The 22,987-nt window shown below is 38.5% G+C and overlaps 1 protein-coding gene across 2 annotated transcripts in view; it reads right to left on the reverse strand.

Moving 5' to 3' along the window:
* Positions 1-22,987, reverse strand: part of NUBPL (nucleotide binding protein like) — a 237,614-nt gene that overhangs the window by 177,716 nt on the left and 36,911 nt on the right. For both annotated transcript variants that reach the window (XM_045288231.1, XM_045288232.1), the window contains exon 4: positions 4,410-4,500. In XM_045288231.1, the coding sequence (XP_045144166.1) occupies positions 4,410-4,500 (91 nt within the window). The remainder of the gene's footprint in view (positions 1-4,409; positions 4,501-22,987) is intronic.

Genomic DNA, 22,987 nt, shown 5'->3' on the forward strand with positions numbered 1-22,987 from the left:
AATACTTACTTGACATATCAATTTTTAGTACTCTTCCAGGCCTTAAGAATGTCCTACTTTAAGAGCTAAGTGTATCAAAAGACACTCATTGGTAAAACCAGTGTATTCTAAAGGTGACTGAGCACCACAAAACTGAGAGAGCAGATATTTCCATCACTAAGAGTTATTTTAGAAAGCTCTGTGAAATCCTCAAAATGATCACAAAACAGTATGACAATAGTGAAATAAAGTAATACACTGGTGTTCAACTACCATTTAATACTCACTCACCTTTTCCACTGAAAACCTTGCTACTCAACTTCTAGGACTCAGATTGGGTTATGCTATAATATGAAGCTGAGTATTATCTTATTTGAAAAGTTAAAAATGAAGTAAAATAAGTTGCTTAGGTGCTAGTTTCCCAAATACACGTGGATATTACTCAAATTTCATTAGGTTCCCACAGCAATTGGTCACTTGCAGATACTATGCGGTCAACCTGTTAAGATTTTTGTATAATATACTCCTTTTACAAATCGCCTACACATTTATCACCATGCTTTTGCATAATAACATGGATAAATCACTAATGTCATTTTAAGCTGATTAAAAAAAAAACACTCTCAACTTAAAGAAATGAAACTCTACTGTAAACTTTTTTCAATTCCTGATTTAACTTCTGTAGAATCAAATATTTCTTTTTGTAATTAAGGCTAAAATGTCATGTAATTGCCAGTTTTTCTAAACTCGTCCCCAAATAAAAACTGATTATGAAGAGAATGAGTAAAGTATAGGATCTGCCACCTCTCAGTGGTATTTGTAAATGAATAAGTTGACTTAACCCACCAGCCACTCTGAGGGAGAAAGACGAGGCTTTCTACTCCCATAAAGAGTGACAGTCTTGGAAACTCACAGGGGTAGTTCTCCCCTGTCCTATAGAGTCACTAGGAGTCAGCATCGACTCAATGACACTGGGTTTGGTTTTGATTTAGTATACATTTGTTTAAATAATGAAGAAGAATGGCCATCTTGAAATTAGACCACTTCTCAGTTTAGCTGAGACTGAGTAGAGTCCATGTTTTTCCTATGTTCTTTTTAGTCTAAGAAAGCTTCTAAAACTGGGACTCAGCTTATCAGCATTATCTCCCCAGAATCTTAAAAGCTAAAATCTATCTTTCACAGTTTTTCGTTATTGCTAATTGTGTAGTGTTGATTAAATAATGTTATGTCACATTGTGTTTTCAGTAATAGAGAGAAGAGGATAAATTCACATGATAAAATACAGAAATGTCAAATGATGCCAATTAGTCTAATGGTGGCAAATTTTCCTAAGATTCAAAAAATAATGTAGAACTTGGGCTTTTGAGAATCCACATTCTTTAAAGCTAATGTCTTAGTCATTCAGTGTATTTCTAGAAGGACTTAAGATCAGCTTGTCAACACACACAAAAAGTGCTCTTTTCAGGCTTATTATCTCATCTTTATAAGTAAGCCTATTTAATGGCAGCCAATTTGCAAACATCAAGTTTAAGATTGCAGCTTCAGTAAAACAAGAAGAAAGACATTAAAGTTCATGTCAAGTATGCATGTTGGCAGACACTGAGCTGAACCACTCACAAGAAGACTGACATCCAGGGCTCCATTTTGCCATCACTCGTGTGCTGCATGCAGCACCAGTTTTCACAGGGCTTTAATCAAGAGACAGACATAATGACGCTATCATTTAAAGCACGTAAAATTCATTAGTCCTTCTTTGTGAATGTTTGACATCTTGGCTCATGTCATGTACCTGCAAACGAAGTATGCATTCCACAGAAGAAAAAAGAACAAAAAAAAAAAAACAACAGAAAAAGTGAGCTTTTTCAATTTATGTTTTCATGAAACAGGAAAACTGCTAAAAAGGGTACTTGCCATATAAAACTTCTGGGGTCAAATCTAGCATGACTGGATCACCAAGCTTCTTTCATAAACTAGGGAAAATCTTTATTGTCTTGTAAGGACAATATTCAGAGCCAAACAACACCTAATCCTCAAACATAAACACATAAAATAAATAGGTGACAATGTCTAACTTTCACTGATAACAGAAAAGAAAGAATAATTCTATTATGTGCATTGATGATAAAAATATATATATCTTCTTCAGTCTTGACTCTCTGTTATATGTTTTTCAAGTCAGGATGGGTGACTCTATAGAAACAACAACTAGAATAAGGGTTCTTGTGGGGTAAGGAAGGAGAGGTGGTAGATAAGGGGGGTCTGATATCTAGAAGGAAGAAAATGTCTAGGAACTGATTGTGGTAGGGATTGTACAAGACTGCTTGATATGACTGAACCATGGACTGGTATGATGTCTGGATAAAAAAATCTTTCAATAAACACAGTCATTTTGTGTCCTAGACCTAAGAAAAATAAAAATCCCAATAAGAAACAAAAATAAGTATTCTCTTTTTTATTCCTATTATAATTAGAAATCCATTTTCATAAGCCAATTCTACTGAGAACTATTTTTTCAAGTAAAAGTACCAGTTTTTCGTGTTCTTTATTTACTTATTTATTGCAGCATTGTGGTAGTCTCTAACTCCCACCAAACAGGGCATGTGTAATACTAAGAGAGGGAAATAGTCGATTTTCATGACCACCACCCTGGCTGTAAAAAGGGGGCATCTCTGAAGCAGGGCAGAGAAATCCCGAGGACTTCCGAAGAGCATGTTCAAGGTCTCTGTCAGAAGAGGCAGAGACCACCTAGACCAGATGCATCAGACTGTGCCATGGAGACTCAGAAGAGCAGCACCAAAACTATGGGGTACCTTCTACTTATCTGGCCTGAGACTGTAGAAAGGCGAAACAGAGTGATGGGCAGGCTAGCTTCCTGGCCGATGGAGGCAAAAGGCAAGGAATTGTGTGGCTAAGAGACTAAGAGCAGGAAAGAGTCTTGACTATCACATGGCTGAGGCTGAGAACCAGAGACTTGGTTACTGGCTAAGGACCCTGGGGACTGTATCTTTAATTGTTCCCTGAACCTGTCCCTAATAAACCACTTTGAGTATTGTCTGTGAGTTCTGTGTGGCTATTGCAACAAATTATCAAACCCAGCATAGATGTAAAGTGGCAGGGAAGGAAGAGTTGGTGTCAAAATGGGTAATGGAGGCTGGAGCATGGAGGCATGTCTGACTGAGCAGCCAGAAGAGGTCAGATATGTCCACCTCCGTGCCACTTATTGCAAGCATTTCTGTATTATGAATGCTTTCTATTGGATAACTCTGGAGGAAAAGGAAATGACAAGAGCAGTAAACCTCAAAGGTTCCTTCAAAGAAATAACTTTTTCCTCTTGGTGACAATAAACAGGATAGGAAAAGAAAGTAATGTGTCTTCAAACAAATCTAACAAAAGTCAGATTGGAGAAAATATTTTTCACCGTTTTTAGCACACTTTATATTACAGTGAACCCTCGTTTATCGCAGTTAATCGGTTCTAGACCCTACCGTGATAAATGAAATTCCGCGAAGTAGGATTCCTTATTTGTAAATCAAATATTTTCGTAGTTAGAGCATAGAGGACATGCGCTTTGCTTCCTTGTTGAAAGTGAAAGTAGCCGTAGCACAGATGTTTTTTTCCTCTCTACGGATGGAGCGAACGGAAGACTCATTCAAGTCGAAATGGCGTGCAACCTCCACGATTTTCTTGCCATCTTTGATCATATCCAAAAGTTTTACCTTTTCCTGGATGGTGAGCATCTTCCTCTGGCGCTTATTTTTATTGTCAGAAGGCTTAGAAGAAGCAGCTCGTTTAGGAGCCATCATAGGGCTTAGATAAAATTTCTTAAAAATCGCAAACAATTACAGTACACTGTACAAAAGCAAAAATGCATCTGATACGTAGCTCCGATACATAGCGATGCAGACAGAAGCGTGTACAGTATGAGATAATCAGTGGCAGTAATGACGGCGCATGCGCTGTTACGCAAAAACCGCAATAGAGTGAAGCGCGGAAGTCGAAGCGCGAAGTGGCGAGGGTATACTGTATATGCTTTCTACTGAAACATTCTCATACATCTATACACTTAGCGTAAAGAAACAATGATAATTAATCTAACACCGATGGTCACTTAATATGTGCCAAGCAGTGTGCTAAATGCAGTGCATCTGTATTAATCCGCAGAGCAATCTGTCTGGTAGGTACAATAGTTAACCCTATTGTACACATGGAGGAGAAAGAGACACAAAGAGGTTATGGGATTTAAGGAAGGCAAGACAGCTAATCAGTAACAGAGCTGGGATTCAAACCAGACAGTGTGCTCCAGAGTCTGGTTTCTGAGTCCTGACAGGACACTGTGTGTGACGGACAAATAGCACCTGGCAGAAAGCCCAACACCAGGCACACACTAAGTAAGAAGTGAAACTCTTACCATGTCTGTGTTCTTTACTTACTCTGTGATAATTCTGGATTTCCTCTCAGATTCATCATCTTTGGAACTGAAGGGCCATATACATCCACGTCTAACAAACCAATACTCTTTGACTGTAAGAAAAACAATTTCCCATCAGATGATCCCCACTCTTCATCAAAGAGAAAGCATATAACAACTGTATATCTGTCTACAGAAATGAAACTCTGAGCCATTCCAAAATCACAACCTAAAAGCTCAAAGCAACAGTAAGATAAAGGAGAGTAAACTGTTCAGGTAAATACATTTCATCAGATTTGCTCATTTCCTTCCTGATAAATGATAGAGAAACTTACGTCATGCTTCAATATTGTGGTTCAGGTCTCCTATATAGTCTCAAATAAACTAGGATGACTGTTATCTGAACATGACTTTTACAACCAATGAATTGCACCAGCACATTGTTAAAATGATGACTTACAATGAAAAGCTAAACCCAAAGAAGTGGGAAACACTGACTTTTGGAAAATCAGTCTAATGCATCAAAGGGTACAAAACGAAAATCAAACATGGAAACCAAACCATAACATAAAGCAAGTGAGGCATTCCAACAAGGAGAATGACGCAGAGCTGGCAGAAGTGAGATGCAACAAGGACACTGTCAGACAATACCAGGCACGCAAGACATGCAGGTCCCAGTTAAACACCCAAGGTCATATGGGAAACTCATAGACAGCTTCTCAAAGGCAGAATATCCTATCCTGACTGCTCTCTTGCTCGCTCCCGGTTAATTAGCAGCTTACCCACGTGATGGAAAACAACACTCACAGTTCCCAGGGAACACTTTTATCCTTCTCCACTGCTTCTTTTTTCATCAATGAAAAGTAAATACATATGTATGTACAATATTAATAATTAAATACATGCCTCTGGGTTATTCTTCGGAAAAACTATAAAACTCACTGTTGTACCATAGCAAGATAAATTCTTGACATCTTCAAAAATTGGAAGGAAAAACTGAAACCTTCCCTCATCATCTTTTACATAATCTACCTATTACCGGGCACAAAATTACCTTTTAAACTGCTCAGTCTGGTTCCTAATAAACATACAACACAAAATAAAGTGACCATTTCATATTCCTAACATTACACTGATCCGAACTTATTTTTAAAAAGACCATTGATGATGAAATGTATAACTTTCTTCTATTTCTTAAATGTTTCCTCCCCACCCCATTATTATGATCCCAATTCTACCTTACAAATCCAGAGGCTATACACTGGTACAGATAGGAACTGGAAACACAGGGAATTCAGGACAGATGATCCCTTCAGGGCCAGTGCTGAAAACGATAATACCGTGAGGGTGGAGGGAAGGTGGGGTAGAAAGGGGGAGCAGATTATAAGGATCTACATATAACCTACTCCCTGGGGGACGGACAACACAAAAGTGGGTGAAGGCAGGCATCGGACAGTGCAAGATATGACAAAATAATAATTTATAAATTATCAAGGGTTCATGAGGGAGAAGGGAGTTGAGAGGGAACGGCAAAAATGAAGAGCTGATACCAAGGGCTCAAATAGAAAGCAAATGTTTTGAGAATGATTAGGGCAACAAATGTACAAAGGTGCTTGACATACAATGGATGTGATAAGATTTGTACAAGCCCCCAATAAAATGATTTTTTGAAAATAGACCATTGAATATATGTGACTCAGAGTTCTAATGGAGGTGGAGGAGAGAGATTAATATTTGCCTCTACCTAAAGTTTAGATTATTATAAAATAAATGAGAAAATTGGAAGGCTATTTTACCTCTAAAATAAGGGTGGCTGAAGAAATTCAGGTTTATGCATTTAGGTATTAGCTCTAAAAAGGTAAAAAGGGAGAAATTTTGACCCATTTCAAATATTTTTTAACTATCACAAAAAGAATTTGGCATAAAATGACTTGTTTTGTTTTGTTTTTCAAATGAGAGGGCCTAACCCTTTAGGAACATGGCTAAGCATTAATACTACTGTCTAAAAAGCTCCTAAAGCTGTTACGCTCATCCTAGGATCTCTCCTTCGTGGGACACCTGCCAGGGCTGAAGACTACCACAAAACAGTGAACACAACAAAACCAAACAGGTTTATTCTCTTACCCATATAAATACTGGTTTTATAATAATGACAAGAGACCAGGTCCCATGTTTCAAACTAATCTTCTAACAATACCTATACCTAGTACTATCATTAAAAGAGAAAATTCTATGTTAGAAAATAACCATGCTGCCTAAAAGTAAGCCCTTGACACAGGGGTTCAAAAGGTAATTGAGTTAACTAGCTGGACCTCAGAGATCTGTTTGAATATTTGCCATGGCTGTAGTGAATAGACGCCTATATCTGGACAGCATTCTCACAGAACAGGAAATCTGGGGGGAGTGGTACAAGATTTTAGGGTTCTTCCACTTCCAAAAGACTAGACCTAACAAAGCTGATAATTCCATGTGTTAAAGTTCTCTACATATTCTCCTTTTTGCTGCATGTAAACATCAAAAAGGAAACAGATAATGGTTAAGAAAAAGAAATGTTCTAAACTCAATTGTGGTAATGACTGTATAATTCTTCTTGATATGACTGAACTATTGAATTATATGATATGTGGGAGAAGTGCAAATAAAACTTTAGGAGCAGTAGGCCATAGGATTTCTGTGGCAACTCTGATTTTGGTCACTGTAGCACCAAAGCACAGACAACATGTAAATTCTACATGGCTGTGTTGCAATAAAACTTGTGCTTGACACGATGGATGGATGGATGGATGGATGGATGGATTGTGATAAGAGTTGTACGCGCCCCAATAAAATGATTTAACCAAAAAACTTTATTTACAAAAATAAGGCAGTGAGTCAGATTTGGGCCACTGGTCATTGTTCACCACACCTGAATTAGAGAATAAACTTTTCAATGACCTAGATATTCAATCACTACACAATGTCATTTTGGTACAAAGTCAAGCAGCATATCAGAAGAGCTGCCTAAGTAAATATTTACTGCTTTATTCTTAATTGGCTATTTTTTTTAAATAATGAAAAACATACTTTAGAATGTCTCAATAGTAAAACTAAGTTAGCATAGCTTGCTTATGTTTTACATATCATGATTAGAATCAATGTCCACTAACAGAAACACCTGTATTCCTTAACAGCTTATGTTAATTAAGGCACATTATACTTAGAATTGGCACAGCTACTTGACCAATAAAATTAGCATAGCTTCAAAAATTAGCTTAAGCAAATTTTCAGTCTAGAATTCAATAATGTTACAAAGATGTCAGATAAACTCCATTTGTGTTTCATAATTTACTCCATTACTTTTAAATAGGCTCACATTTTATATGTATAAATAGTCTTTCAGGCAGTTTTCCATTTCACACAAATAAATGAGCAAGGTGGGCGACTATAAATAAATGTAGGCAGCTGGTTGTCTAACGAGCCAAGTTTTATGGTTCCTTTCTACCTCACTCCTCCTCATTATACTTAGTCAAGAGTATAATGTATAAGTTAGTCAAGAGTATAACCCCCTTCAATTAGGGGTTTTTTAATCTTTAATTTCATCCAGACTTAAATGAATAATCACTATACAAGTCTCACCAAATAAGCAGATAAAGAAAATGATTATTGGCAAAAATAAATGGAAACTCATTACTGTAAAGTGTGATGGCTGTCTACTGTCATCATCACTTAACTGAATAGGTTCGTATCTAACGTTATACTTTTTCTGACTTTCCTGAGGAACTCACAGCCCAGCAGACAACATAACAGGTCATATCCTAATACCATTTGGGCTTGTTTCTTTATAACACACTGTAAAAGGTGGCAGGATTATTCAGAGTGATTATACTGTTTCATTACTACAGCATGAAAGCTACAACTTTAAATCCTAGAAGACCTTTTTGTGTGTGTGTTGAATTTCAAAGGTACCAACAACAGTTTTGATACTCCTTTGTTCTTCCAGCAGAATTTATTTTAAAGAAGATTACAAAGCTTCATGACATGTCCCTTTTATCCATGTTGGCTGCTAATAGAACCCATCAAAACAACATCTTAGAACTGTCCCACCCAATGATGTTACTGTAAGCAAACATCCATTTAAGATCTGCCTAAGGTTATCTTTTTCATAAAAATATCCAGTCCTATGAGGAGCTGATTCCAAGGGTTCAAGTAGAAAGCAAATGTTTTAAGAATGAGGATGGCAACAAAAGTAAAAATGTGCTTGACACAATGGATGGATGTATGGATTATGATAAGAGTTGTCTGAGCCCCCAATAAAATGATTTTAAAAAAACAAACTCAAAAACAAACCCTAGAAGACAGAGCACAACTGTCCCTTTGGGTTTCCAAGATTTTAAATCTTTACAGAAGTAGATAGCCTCATCTTTCTCCCTCGGAGCAGCTGGTGAATTCAAACCACGGACCTTGTGGTTAGCAGCTCAATTCATAACCCAGCACGCCACCAGAGCTCCTCCAAAATCTCCACTCACAAATTGCCTGATAAGTTCCCCCACAGAAAACAAGGACAGAAAATGTAAGGCCAAGGGTTGTCTTCAGAAATGAAGACAACATTGCTTAAAAAAAAAAAAAAAATCCAGTCCAATGATTCCTTATGCATCACATTCCGTTTAATCCTGGTCCTGTAAATGACCCCAAGAGTTAGTTTGAGCCACTTCGTTTTAGATCAAATTGTCATTCATAAGAATTTCAATCTCCCACGTAGAGAAAAAATATACTTCTTAAATTCTATTAGCTGGATTATAATAGAAACTGGTTATCCGAAGAACTGAAGACTGGACATGTCAATAACAGAGTAATTTCCTGCCGCCTATCAACAGATTGTCTAAATCAGTGTCTCCCAAAGTGAGTGACAGCACCCCGTGGGGGCATTGGAAAGATCCAGGGGGGCTGCAAAGCAGATACCTATACTGTATCTTGGAGAGTGGGCGCATGTTTTCAATTGCCTAGTGGTGCTGACTACATCCTTTTTCTTCTGAAAAGGGGACAGTAGGCCAAATAAGCTTTGGAACTTATCGTCGAAGTCATCGAATTCAACCAGAAAGGAGGAGAAATAAAATCATAGAGGGAAAGGTTCATGTGGCTGGATGTACCACAACCAGAGATGAGCTCATGAAATTTCCAGAAGAATCCCACTGGAGAAACTAATTGGTTGCAGAAATGTTGAAACAGTAAAACTGTAAGAGAAATAATAGATTTCCAATTAAAGACTATTTTAGAGCAGGAAGAATTTAGTCTTCTGTTCACTAGAGCCAGAACATAGCCCAATCTCTCCCCAACACAGGAGCTGTAAAGTCTGAAACCGGCAATCGCAGCCCTTCTCTCTCTCATTTTGTTTCCTCCTTTGCAGCAGCTGCTGCTGTTGTGTGCCATCCAATCAATGCCAACTCGTAGCAACCCTGAGGGACAAAGTAGAACTTCCCCTCTAAGGTGTCCAAGGATATAATCTTTTTATTTTTTTAACAGTTTTATTGGCACTTAATCCCCATATCACACAATCCAATCATATCAAGAAGAGTTGTACAATCATTACCACAATCAATTTTAGAACACGTTCTTTCCCCCACCCCACCCCCCTGGATAAATCACTGTTAAAATAGTAGTTGTGTCCGTGCCAGTGCTCCTGGCTGTATGTAACCTTTACAAAGCAGATGCCACAGCTTTCTCCTTCGCACACCTGGTGAGTTTCAATTGGCCACCTTTGGGTTCGCAGTTGAGCTGCCTAGCCACTGAGTTATCCAACCTCCTTCACCCCCTACTACTTTTGCCCTTCCCCCTCCACTCCAGACAGGACTGCCTGTAGTTTCTTTCTTTCTTTCTTTTAATCATTTTATTGGGAGCTCTTAAAGATATCGTAACATCCCACAGTTCAATCACACCAAGCAATACTGTACAATTGCTACCACAATCAGCTTCAAAACATTTTCTTTCTTCTTGAACTCCTTGATATCAGCTCCGCTTTATCCCCTCCCCCACCCCCACCCCCAGCAGCCCCATATTTTTTTGGCTGCATCTTACAACATCCAATATATCCATTTATGTACAGTTCTGTTGTTCACTCCCTTCAAGTGGGATTATACAGTCATCAGTGCTATTGTGACAAAGCATACAAAAATCCTTACCCTTATTTAGCTTACATTCTAGTGAGAGAGATGTAATACCAAAGAGAAGCAAGTAAATATAACTGCTGATTGGTGCTATGAAGAAAGAAGAAGCAGGAAGGGGTTAGGAAATGTCCAGTCTGGTGGTGAGCAGGTTGCAATTTTAGATAGGCTGGCCAGTGAATGTCTCCCTACATAACTGTATAGATAACAAATGGATAAAAATAGATAAAACATTCAACTATATGGCTGAAGAGTCAAACATTTCCTAGCACACATTAATGCTAACGGTGTATTCATTGTTTATCTAAACTTCAAATTTAACTGGATGTCCTGTATGCTAACGTTGGCAACCCTACCCCAGTGTCTCTTCTCAATGTAGCAACCAGAATGATTCAGATGAAACATACGTCAAATCATTCTTCTGCTCCCATCAATTCAATGGCCCCTATTTCCCTCATGTAAAAACTAAAGCTTCCCACCTATTTCGGGACCCCCAACCCTTCAGCCTTGTTAATGTCATCATTTAGTACTCCACAGACACGCTGGCCTTTTCACTACTCCTTGAACACGCTGGGCTGGCCCCATCCCCACCCCCCGATCGTCCTGTACATAGGTTGTTCCTTTTGCCTGAAACCCTCTCCCCTCAGTCGTCTTGGCTCAAGTGTTCTATCTTCTAGGGGCATAACTTACTTTAAATTGCAAACTCTGAGGTCCAGCACTTCCCCTCCTCCTTGTCCCCAGCCAGCATAAAGAGGCTGGGGTGTGCGAGCAGAACTCTGCTCCCCAGGGTTTCCAAAGTCTTTCTTCCCCAAAACTTCTCAATAGGCTCCAAACTCCAAACTCTCAGTCAGCAGTCCAGAAATTACCACCTTCTATCATTTGACTTGCCCATTGCACTTTTGTCACTTTCTTCCAAATTCAACAAGTAAGAATGTCCCCGAGCACCTGCAACAGTATGCATTAGATACTGCAACTATTTGTTGAATAAATGAAGTAACAAGTGATATAGTTAAAGTTTATTGTGCCAACCTGGCCGATAAACACATGTGGGATTAATTGAAGGGCAGAGAGCTAAATGGCGTGAGCCTCGCCTTTCTAGTTCTCGGGTCTCTTGCTTTGTAATGGTCAGACCAGGGTGCAGCTGCCTTAGCAGTTTCCTTGCTTCAGCTGGCAAGGCTCACTTCCTGCAAGACATCCCTGAGGAGAAGCCGCATGGACCTACCCCGATGCAGCCCTGGGTGCTGGAGCAGCCATGTGGAGACTCCTGCCAGCGCTGAGATGCTTACATGTTCACTGATTCGGCTTTCCTCCTGCAGTCGGCATCATTGCTTATCTTTTGTGAGATGGAGGAGGACTTTGTGGATTGGTGTTGGACATATGGGTTAATGTTGGACTTATGGGCTTGGGTAGCACTGGGTTGGGATGTTTTCTTGATGTGCACTTACCCTTTATACAAAACTCTCTCTTATACATGAGTTTCTGTGGATTTGTTTCTCTAATTACCTAGACTAACACAAGTAAATAGATAAACCTTAGTTTATTCCTTTGTATAATATTATGGTTCATTATTATATTAACCCTAAGGTCCTCATTGACATACTATGATTTCATGAAATTCCTTTTCCTAATATTTCTAAAACAGCATTTGAAGCTATAAGGCTCAAAATTATGTAACATGTACAAAATAAAACTATTTTGGTGTTAAAGGGTTACAAATTTCTTTGCAGTCAAACTCTAACTACCACTTTTCCTCAAGAAAATCTAATGTCATCTTCATTCCCCTATTGATTCCACGCAAGAAAAAAAAATGGGACTTTCTGGGAGAAAATCTAGTACATAAAATGACTATGGTGAAAATATCTAGTACATAAAATGACTATGGCAGGCTGCCATAAAAATTATGACAGAATCTACTGTCTACAGCGCTGAAAACCAAAGCCACAGTATGATGTGAAAGAGCACATTAGAAAGATGAGAAACGCAAAATGTATAAATCGTTGAATGAGAAACTAATTTGCTCTGTTAACAGTGACATAAACCACTATAAAGGAATAAAAAGCATAACATTGGGGAAGAGGGTAAATTAAACCTTGTGACTAGCAAGGGTTTTTGTTTGTTTGTTTGTTTTATAATAATTGTATCGGGGGCTCATACAACTCTTATCACAATCCATTCATACATCAATTGTAAAAAGCACATTTGTACATTCATTACCCTCATCATTTTCAAAACATTTGCTCTCCACGTAGGCCCCTGGCATCAGCTCCTCATTTTTTGCCCCCGTCTAGCAAGGTTTTAAATATATAAAAGCTACATAGAAGTTGTTATTTTTTTCCTTTCCAGAGCAGAATAAGCAACATCTTTTTTAATAATAAGCATTTGCCGTAAGCCTCACCTTTTTATCTAGAATGTAGCAGGGAAAGTGAATTAGGGGTAAAATACCTGAGGTTTTTGTTTTTTGCTTTAAGAAAAACCTTAAATCCTTGCCTGCATAATCAAAATATATATGTGTGTATATTAATGCTCTCATAAATAAAATCTCTAAAGAGAAAACCAGAAAGTCTTCTATCACCATGGTAATATATAAAATGCAGCAAAAGATGGTCCCAAACAATAACCCCTAGAAGTAATAGTCATTTTATTTGTGATGTCAACCAGTAATTTTCTTGCAAAAATCTAAGCCTGGGGACCTAGAACCCTAACTAAACAAGAATCTTTCCCCAAACAGATAAGTACTGCAGTGACAGCACTGAAAATCAAAGATAAATCCCTTGCGAATGTCCTTGAGTGGACTGCAATGCAGGGAAGAACATTTACAGCTCTGATAGCAGCTCTTCCCAAGCAAAGTAGCGATCACAGGAGGTGGATATGAAGTGAACACTTGACATACTCTCCAGAATCAAAATCCCAGCAGCCAAGTCCCTGGGTTTGAAACCCATGTCTCCACATGCGCTTTGCTCCCTTTGCCTCGGTGAAGAAGCAAGGGCTCTCCCAACCTGCCCAGCTGAGGATGAAAGGCCCGCCTCACTTCTCAGAAGGTGTGATGGATGAAAAACAATGACTAAGAAAAAAAAATGAAAGAGAAAAGGAATTGGTGAAAGCCAAGTTTCAGGGCACAGAGGGGAGAATAATTTAAGAAATAATTTTTCTGGGGAAAATAGCTGAGTATTTTCATATTAAGCAGAACCAGATAATGAAAGTTAAAGGGTTTTTAATAGTTTCCCATTGACATGTTAACAACAAAAGGGAAATAAGGGGGAAAGATAGTAAATGTAAAATTAGGATAACTGTTCTAACTTGTCAGCAAAATTGGCAACTATCTTGAACAAAGTGGGAGACTGAAATGCTGGCAGTGTGCTGACGTTACCAAAAGAAATGTAAAGGGCAAGCCAGAGGGTACTAAGGAAGAAACACTGAGCCAACAGCATCTTTGGAACTCTTCTACAAACCTGTTTTCTTTCTCACTGGAAATCTCAAAGCAGACTGAGTGTTTTCTACCTAAAACTATACAGAAAGTACAGGAAAAAGCACTTCATAACTTCTTTCCTATCTGAAGATTATCTTCTAAATAAACAAACAAAAAAAACCAAAACCCACTGCCATAAGTAAATTCTCATTCATAGCAACCCTACAAGGCAGAGTAGAACTGCCCATGTGGGTTTCAGAAACTATAATTCCTTATGAGAGTAGAAAGCCTCCTCATCTTTCTCCTGTGGAGTGGCTGGTAGTTTTGAATAGTCCGACACATAATCACTACACTACCAGGACTCTTAAAGATTAACCTATAATACAATATTTTCTTTTAATGTGTTAGGTGAATATGGAGTGTGTCTATGTGTGTGTGTGTATATACGGAATAAGAAAGTGAATGTCAAATATTATAATGAAAGATAAAATGATGGATATGTATATACTCAGGATAGATATATACACACACAAACACAAATGTCAAATATAATTAAATATATCATGAAAGCTAAAATGATGGATATACATATGTGTTAATATACACTTATGTGGACTGGGGTGCTTCTGGACACTTAATTTGGGGACCTGCATTTGCTGATCCATGGAGCTGGAACTAAATGCCTTCGAATTGAGGCTCAGAGCAGAGTAGCATGCCCTTTGGTCATTTATTAGCAGCCTCCCCAAAAGAACTTGTCACATGATCTAACTGAACAACTGTATCATGAGCCTTTTCACCTCAGTTGTAACCTGGTACATTCCATAGTAAGCCCCATAACCGTGAGCACAGTCTGTGAGTTCTGAGTGACCATACAATGAACTACAGAACCTAGGAAAGGAGGAGTGCTGTGGGACACAGAGCACTGGGATATATTTTGAGGCAATGTTTGAAATTAAGGGCCAATAATCTTTTTTCTTTAATATGAATAGTCAAAGTTCAAAATCATTTACCCTGTTCTATTGCTAGATAGAAAATTATTTCTTTTTTATAAAGTTAGTGTTATGTTGTACAATAAGAATCACATAAGTGATCACTATTTTTGTTTTTTAATAACATATCAAAGGCTTAGTGGAACCTATGAATAGGCAAATGGGTGATTCTGAATAAATTGCCTAATCAAATGAAGCCTCAATTTCTTTAAGTTTAAGCTACTTTAGAGGATTTTTGTGAGGATTATAGAGCAGTATGAATTGATGAAAGAATAGCTAACATATGTATATGCACTATGCACCAGGCAGGGAGCCCTGATGGTATAGTGGTTACACGTTGGGTTACTAACCTCAAGACCAACAGCAAGAAACCACCAGCCACTCCGTAGGGGGACAATGAGGCTTTCTACTCCTGTAAAGACTGACAGTATTGGAAACCCAAAGAGACAGTTTTACCTTGCTCTACAGGGTTGCTATGAGTTAGAATCAACTTGATGGCAGTGCCTTTAGTATTTCCTCTGTATCAGGCCAGGAGCAGTGGTTACATGTTGGGTTGCTAACCCTAATGTCAGCAGTTCAAACCCACTAACTGATCCTAGAGAGAAAGTTGAGATTTGCCAAGTACTTCTTGCTGTTAGACACATTGGAGTAGATTCCAACTCATAGAAACCCCCTGAGACACAGTAGCACTGTCCCTGGGGCTTTCTTGGCTATAATCTGGAATTGTAGACCATCTCATCTTTCTCCCTTGGAGCTACTGGGTAGGTTTGAACCTCCGATCTTTCAGTGAGCAGTCAAGTGCTTACTTACTCCTTACAACAACCTATGAGGTGGGGATACAATAATTCTTGGTGAAGAAACCAAGAGCAGAAAAGTGAGTAACTTGCCCATGATCAGACAATGGGTAAATACAGAAACTGAGAATAGGAACCCAGTGAATACACCTCCAGCATCACACATGGCCAGGAAAACAAGCTGCCTCTCTCCAATGAGACAAATTAAGTCAAATTCCAAACACAAAGTAAGTACTCAATAAATGTTGGTGTCTTTTACCCTCCACCAAGACCTTGTAATGCACTAAAGCAAGGAAAATATGCATCCATTCTCAACAAGGAGTTATTTACTACACCACATAACCTTATAAAACAACATTCTAATTATTAACCCAGGCAACAACATAAGCTCTGAGAATAGCAAAATGTCCCTTAATGTGCATTTATCATCTAGGACAGATGAACCACTCAGGACCAGGGGTGACAGTGGCGATACCAGGAGGGAAGGCGGGTGTAGAAAGGGGGAATTGATCACAGGGAGCTACATATAACCTCCTCTCTGGGGGATGGGCAACAGAGAGGTAGGTGAAGGGAGACGCCGGGCAGTGTAATATAAGATATAATAATAATTTATAAATTATCAAGGTTGCATGGGGGAGGGGGGCAGAGGAAGGGAGGGGGAGGGGGGAAGGAAAATGAGCTGATTCCGGGAACCCAAGAGGCAAGCGAATTTTGGGAATGATGAGGGCAACAAATGTATAGATGTGCTCTACACAATTGATCTATGTATTGTGATTAATTTTATGAGCCCCAATAAATTGATTTTTTTTAAATGTGCACTTATCATTTTTATCCAAAATGCTATTGACTGTTTTTTTTTTTACTTAAAAAGCAAAAACATGTCTAATTTAAGGTTTTATAAGATCACTCTGAAAACAGCCTCTACTTAGGTATATTTCAAAGAAATTAGACTTAGAATATGGGTCAGTGTCTGGGGTTTTATACTTTTTTAGATTACACAGGAATGACACTGGCAAAAATGCTATGGGGAAAAAAGGCTCACAGACTCATTTCTACAAAATATTTAGCAGGATCAAAAGGAAATAATTTATAGATTATAATAGATACTAGGCAGCAAGAGTAGCAATTTATTATATTCAGCTTACTTTCTTTTTTTATAGTTGTATGGAAATCTGATTTCCTAAGTTAAATCAAATGCACAGCACTTATTATAAGTTAACACACATAATAAGAACTAGTTAGTGCATATTTACTATGTGCTGGGTATTATGCTAGACACATTACATATCTTTATCTTTATATTTTACAATAGGTTTAGAGAAGTAGGCATTATTAATATTACACATTTCACAAGTGAGAACCTGAAGCTCCAGAAAGCCTAGGTTCAACTTGCCCAAGTGCACACAGTTAATTAAGTGAAGAGTTGGGATTCAAACATAAGTTTATGTGAATGCAGAGCCCAAGCTCTTCCAACCGTAAGTACCCAAACCTATGGACATCAGAATTACCTGGGGAACTTGTTAACAGAAATAAATGGTCAAAGCCCAGACCTAAAAATACCGATTCCCAGAGTTTCTGACTTATTTAACAAGGTCCCAGGTGATTCTTATATGGACAGCTAACACCAGTCCCAGGAGCAACATTTAAAAGCCACTACACTATGCCAAGGGGCCCTGTGGCACATGTTGGGCTGTAAGCCAAAAGTTCAGTGGCTCAAATCCACCAGCTGCTCCCACAGGGGAAAGACAAGACAGCATGCTTCCATATAAAATGTACAGCCTATGTCGGACTACCCTGTGTAGGACTCTGCAGTACAAGGTTTGTTTCTACTTCCTCAATTGCCACCTCCATGTTCCATTAGGCTTCATGATTAGAACGTGGGCCAGACATACAGTTTTAGATTCAAATATGTGTTACTCAGAGTATGGACTCTATTTTACATGGAGAAATACATTGTGGTGAATAATATCACCATCTTTTCATTTACCACCAACACCAACAGTCATCTTCAATCCTTCCCTTTCTACTAAGCTGTCTCAATATTTCCTAGTAAGTAGAAGGTTTTACCACCTGCGGACACTATTGGTTGTTACTCAACAGCCTCTTTTACCCATGCTTTAACTCCCTTTCAGCAGGCAGAACCCACCTCCTCCTATACAGGTGGAGAGTTTCCAATCCTCCACTCTACCAGTCTCCCTTATAGCTAAGACATGACCATGAATTCGGAACCCAGCCATAAAGCTAAAAGAGCTTTATGAACAAAAGAACACACCATTTTTCTACCACTTTGTGGTTGAGTGTGGCTAATGTGCTGTCCAGGATGCCAATATGTACAAGGAAACTTCAAAAAATTCATGGAAAATGGAATTTTAAAATAATGGAATTTTTCCATGAATGTTTTTAAAGCCCTCACATATATATCTGTATCCCACAAGGCTGGAGATTCTGTGAAGTACCCCTCAGCAAATAGTGACCAGCACAAGATTGTTCAATAGTAATTTATCCATAATCATTTATACAGTCTCAACTATGCTAGCTAGGAGCCAAAAAGAAATGAAGATCATATCTTAAAGGGAAAGAAAAACTATAACAAAAATATTTGGAGGTGTCTATTTAGATTGATTATTTAAGGAACCTCAAAACATCTTTGAACTTGAGGTACAAAAATAAAATTTTAAGAATTAATTGCTACCTCAAAGTAAAATAGATAATGTGAAGCTTTACAAAATACTTAGCTATATACGCTAATTCATTGCCACTCTCTAATCATTAACTGAACTTCTTAAGTTTTATGACAGCCAGTAAACTGCACAGCTTCAATGTCATTACCATTCTAGTCCAAAGCAAATCAAAACCGCACTATGAGACCACTTCACACCCACTAGGATGACTGTCAATAACTCTTATTCAAGTTCAAGTTGAAGCTGAAGATAATTAAATCAAATCCATGAGAGCCAAAACATGACCTTGATTATTTCCCACCTGAATTGAGAGACCATCTCAAGATTAGATTATGTACCCTAAACACTAATGACCAAAACCAGATGAGTTGTGAAATCACATCAAAGCCATGATCACACATGAGGAAAATAAAAGGTCATTAAGAAGCTAAGCAAGAAAGAAAAAGAAAAAAATTGGATGTTAGAAGAGACTCTAAAATTTGCTCTTGAACATAGAATAGCTAAATCAAAACAAAAAAAATTAGTAAAAAAGGTGAACCGAAGATTTCAACAGGCTAGTATTATAATGAAATGTGCAAAGTCTTAGAGTTAGAAAAATGAAAGGGAAAAACATACCTCGGCATTTCTCAAGCTGAAAGAACTGAAGAAAAAAACAAGGCTGAAGATGTAATATTGAAATATTGTAATCTGTGGTCAAAGCCCACAGTGCTATACCACTAGTATTTTAAATACCATTATGATTACCCATGGTGGACAAATTTCAGCAGTTTACAGATGAGAGAGGAGAAAGAAGGAATAAGTTGTCCACTGTTGTGAGATAAGCCACTAAAAACACCTTATGGGTAACAGCAGAACACTGACTGACACAGCGCCATAAGATGGGCCCCTCAGATTGCAATGCAGACCAAATTCACAGGTGAGTCAGTGCCAATTCATAGCAACTCTGCAGGACAGGGTTTCCAAGACTGAAACATTGTATGAGAGTAGAAAGCCCCATATTTCTCTTAAGGAGCACCTAGTAGTTTTGAACCGCGGACCTTGCAGTTAGCAGCCCAACTTGTAACCACTATACTACCAGGGCCACCAGGGCTCCTCAGTTGGAAGGCATTCAAAACATAAGTGGGAAGAGCTGCCTCAAGTAGAGTTGACTTAAATGACAGAGATGGACCAAAGCTTTCAGGACCTTCATTCGTTGATGGTGGATGACTTGAAAGGAGAAGAAACAGCTTCAAACATCCATTAGTAACTGGAATGTTGGATTAATTATACATACAAATCTAGGAAAATTGGAAGTTACCACAAATTAAATGGAATGTGTGAAGATCAATATGCGAGCGAGCCCTTAGTTACAAGAGATGGACTGGTATTGACCATTTTAAATTAGATAAATTGAAGAAAGAAAAGACCAAAATGACTGTCAGAAGAAACTATGAGAGAAGTTGATGCCAAGGGCTTAAGTGGAGAGAAAATGTTCTGAGAATGATGAGGGCAACGAATATACACAAATGTGCTGGCTAGACCAGAGGATGTACACTGGTACAGATGGGAATTGAAAATACAGGGAATCCAGGGCGGATGAGCCCTACAGGACCAGTGGTGTGAAGAAATTGGCCAAAACAAGCCTAGAGAAATTCACAGAATATCAACTAAAATGTTTCAACACACTGGTGCTTCACTAGAAGCATTTACCTGTCTGTGCCAAGAAATTTGGAAGACAGCTAGTTAGCCAACAGACTAGAAGAGATTCATATTTGTGCTAATTTCAAAGAAAAATGACCCGACAGAATGTAGAAATTGTTGGACTATATCACTATTATCATACACAAGTAAACTTAGGCTGAAGATAATTCAAGAACAGTTGCAACAGCACAATGACAAGGAGCTGGCAGAAATTCAAGCTGTATTTGGAAGAGGAAACAGAACAAGGGATATCATTGTTGATACCAGATAGATCTTGTTAGAAAGCAGAGAATACCAGAAAGATGTTTACCCAAATTTGATTGACTATCATTACAAATCTTGTTTAACATTGTAAAGAATGATCATGGGATTCAAGAACACTTAATTGTGCTCAGGTAGAACATAGACCAAGAGTCGGTCACTCCGACAAAACAAGGGAATACTGTATGATTTAAAAGTAAGATGTGTCCAGGTTATATGTTTTTGCCAAATTTATTCAATCTGTAAATAGAGAAAATAATCTGAGAAGCTGGACTATATGCAGAATACATCATCATGACTGAGGGAAGGCTCATTAAAGCCTACACTATGCAACGCAAACTGGCTGGGTGTAAGTGAAGAGGACTTGAAACACTTATGAATGAATATCAAAGACAGCAGCCAATAATAAGGACTATACCTCAACACAGAGAAAACAAAAATCCCCATCACTGGATCAATACACAACATCATGATAAAGAAGAAAAAGAAGGCAGTTGTCAAGAATTTCATTCTGCTTGGATCGAAAATCAATGTCCATGGAAGCAGCAGTCAAGAAAATCAAATGACATACTGCATTGAGTAAATATGCTGGAAAGGATCTCTTTAAAACGCCAACAGGCAACGCTGTCACTTTGAGGACAAGGTGTGCCTAACCCAAATCATGTTATTTTCAACTTCCTCAAATGCCTGCAAACATCTGACAATGGATAAGGAAGGTCCATGAAGAATTGATGCCTTTGAATTATGGTGTTAATGAAGCATACTAAATACAATGGATTTCCAGAAGAATGAACAAATCTATGATGAGAGTAGTCAATATGCTCCTTAGAAGTGAGGTTGGTAAGATATCTTCTGACATGCTTTGACATGTTATCAGGATGGCCTGAGAAAGACATCATGCTTAGTAAAGCATGGGGTCAACTTCAAAGAGGAAGATCCTAGATGAGATGGAATGACACAGGCTGTAACAATGGTCTCAAACAAAGGCATGATTGTGGAGATGGTGCAGCACAGCAATGTTGTTATGGTGGGTGTACATAAGGTCATTATGACAAAGAAGTTAATGGATATCACCTAACAACAAGATGACTGTATTTTACAAGGTGGATGATGACAAGCATTGGTAAGGATTTGGTGAAACTGGAATTCTCATACATGCTGGGCAGAATGTACAATGGCACAATCCCTTCAGAAAAGTGTCTAGCCATTCCTCAAATGGTTAAACCTAGAGTTGCCATACAACCAGCAATTTTGGCATGTAGCCACGCGAAAACATGTACACAAAACAATAGCAGCATTCTTCATAAGCCAAAAGGTGGAAACAATTTAAGTGTTGATCAATTGATGAAATGGATTAATAAAATGTGGCATATCCACATAATGGAATATTATGTGGTAATAATAAGGAATAAAATGCTAACACATGTTACAGCATGGATGAACCTTGAAAACATTTTGTTAGCCTATGTGATCATGAGGTGTCGATAGGATCAGGTATCAGGCATCAAAGACCCAGAACAAAAAAATCATATCAATGTGAATGAGGGGGAGTGCAGAGTGGGACCCAAAGCCTATCTATAGGCAACTGGACATCCCCTTACAGAAGGGTCAGAAGGAAGAAACAACCCAGTCAGGGTACAGCATAGCACCAATGAAACATACAACTTTCCTATAGTTCTTTAATGCTTGCTACCCTCCCCCCCACTATCATGATCCCAATTCTACCTTACAAATCCAGATAGATCAGAGCATTTACATGGGTACGGATGAGAGCTGGAAACACAGGGAATCCAGGACAGATAAACCCCTCAGGACCAATAATGAGAGTAGCAATATCAGGAAGGGGAGGGGAAGGTGGGGGAGAAAGGGGGAACCAATTACAATGATCTACATATAACAACCTCCCTGGGGAATGGACAAAAGAAAAGTGAGTGAAAGAGACATCAGTCAGTGTAAAACATGAAAAAATAATGATTTATAAATTATCATGGTAGCAACACCGAGGCAAAACACTAAAGGCATGCGGCAGAGCAGCTGGGGGAGCAGAGTAGGGAGCTCCCGAGGAAGTGCAAAGGATAGACTCGGGGTCAGAGCAGGCACCCCATGGGACTTGACTGGAGAACACACCTAGAAGTCATGAATCAGACCTTGATCTATTTACAGGTTTTTCTTTCTTTTTTTAAATTTTTAAAATTTTCTCTTTTTTAAAAATTAATTTACTCTTTTATGGTTCATTGGTTTTCTTTTTTGTTGTCATCGTTGTGTTGTCTTTTGTAGCTTTGTCTTGCTATTCCTTGCTATTATTATCTCTGAAGCTCTATCTAGATGAGATAGGCTGGATAAACAGTCTGGAGGAGAAAATAACGGGACCGATGGTTCCAGGGGGACACGGGAGCGGGGGAGGCAGGGATAAGGAGGTGGTGTTGACCAACCAGGGACAAGGGAGCAACAAGTGATCCAAAATTAGTGGCAAGGAGGGTGTGAGAGGCCTGGTAAGGGCAATGTAACCAAGAGAAATTACTGAAATCCAAATGAAGGCTGAGCATGATAGTGGGACAAGAAGAAAGTAAAAGGAAATAGAGGAAAGAACTAGGAGACATAGGGTATTTATAGAGGTCTAAATATAGGCATGTACATATGTAAATTATCTAT

This window comes from Echinops telfairi, unplaced genomic scaffold, assembly GCF_000313985.2.
Source record: "Echinops telfairi isolate 266 unplaced genomic scaffold, ASM31398v2 ScPeMD7_18;HRSCAF=68, whole genome shotgun sequence".
NCBI classification, from domain to species: Eukaryota; Metazoa; Chordata; class Mammalia; order Afrosoricida; family Tenrecidae; genus Echinops; species Echinops telfairi.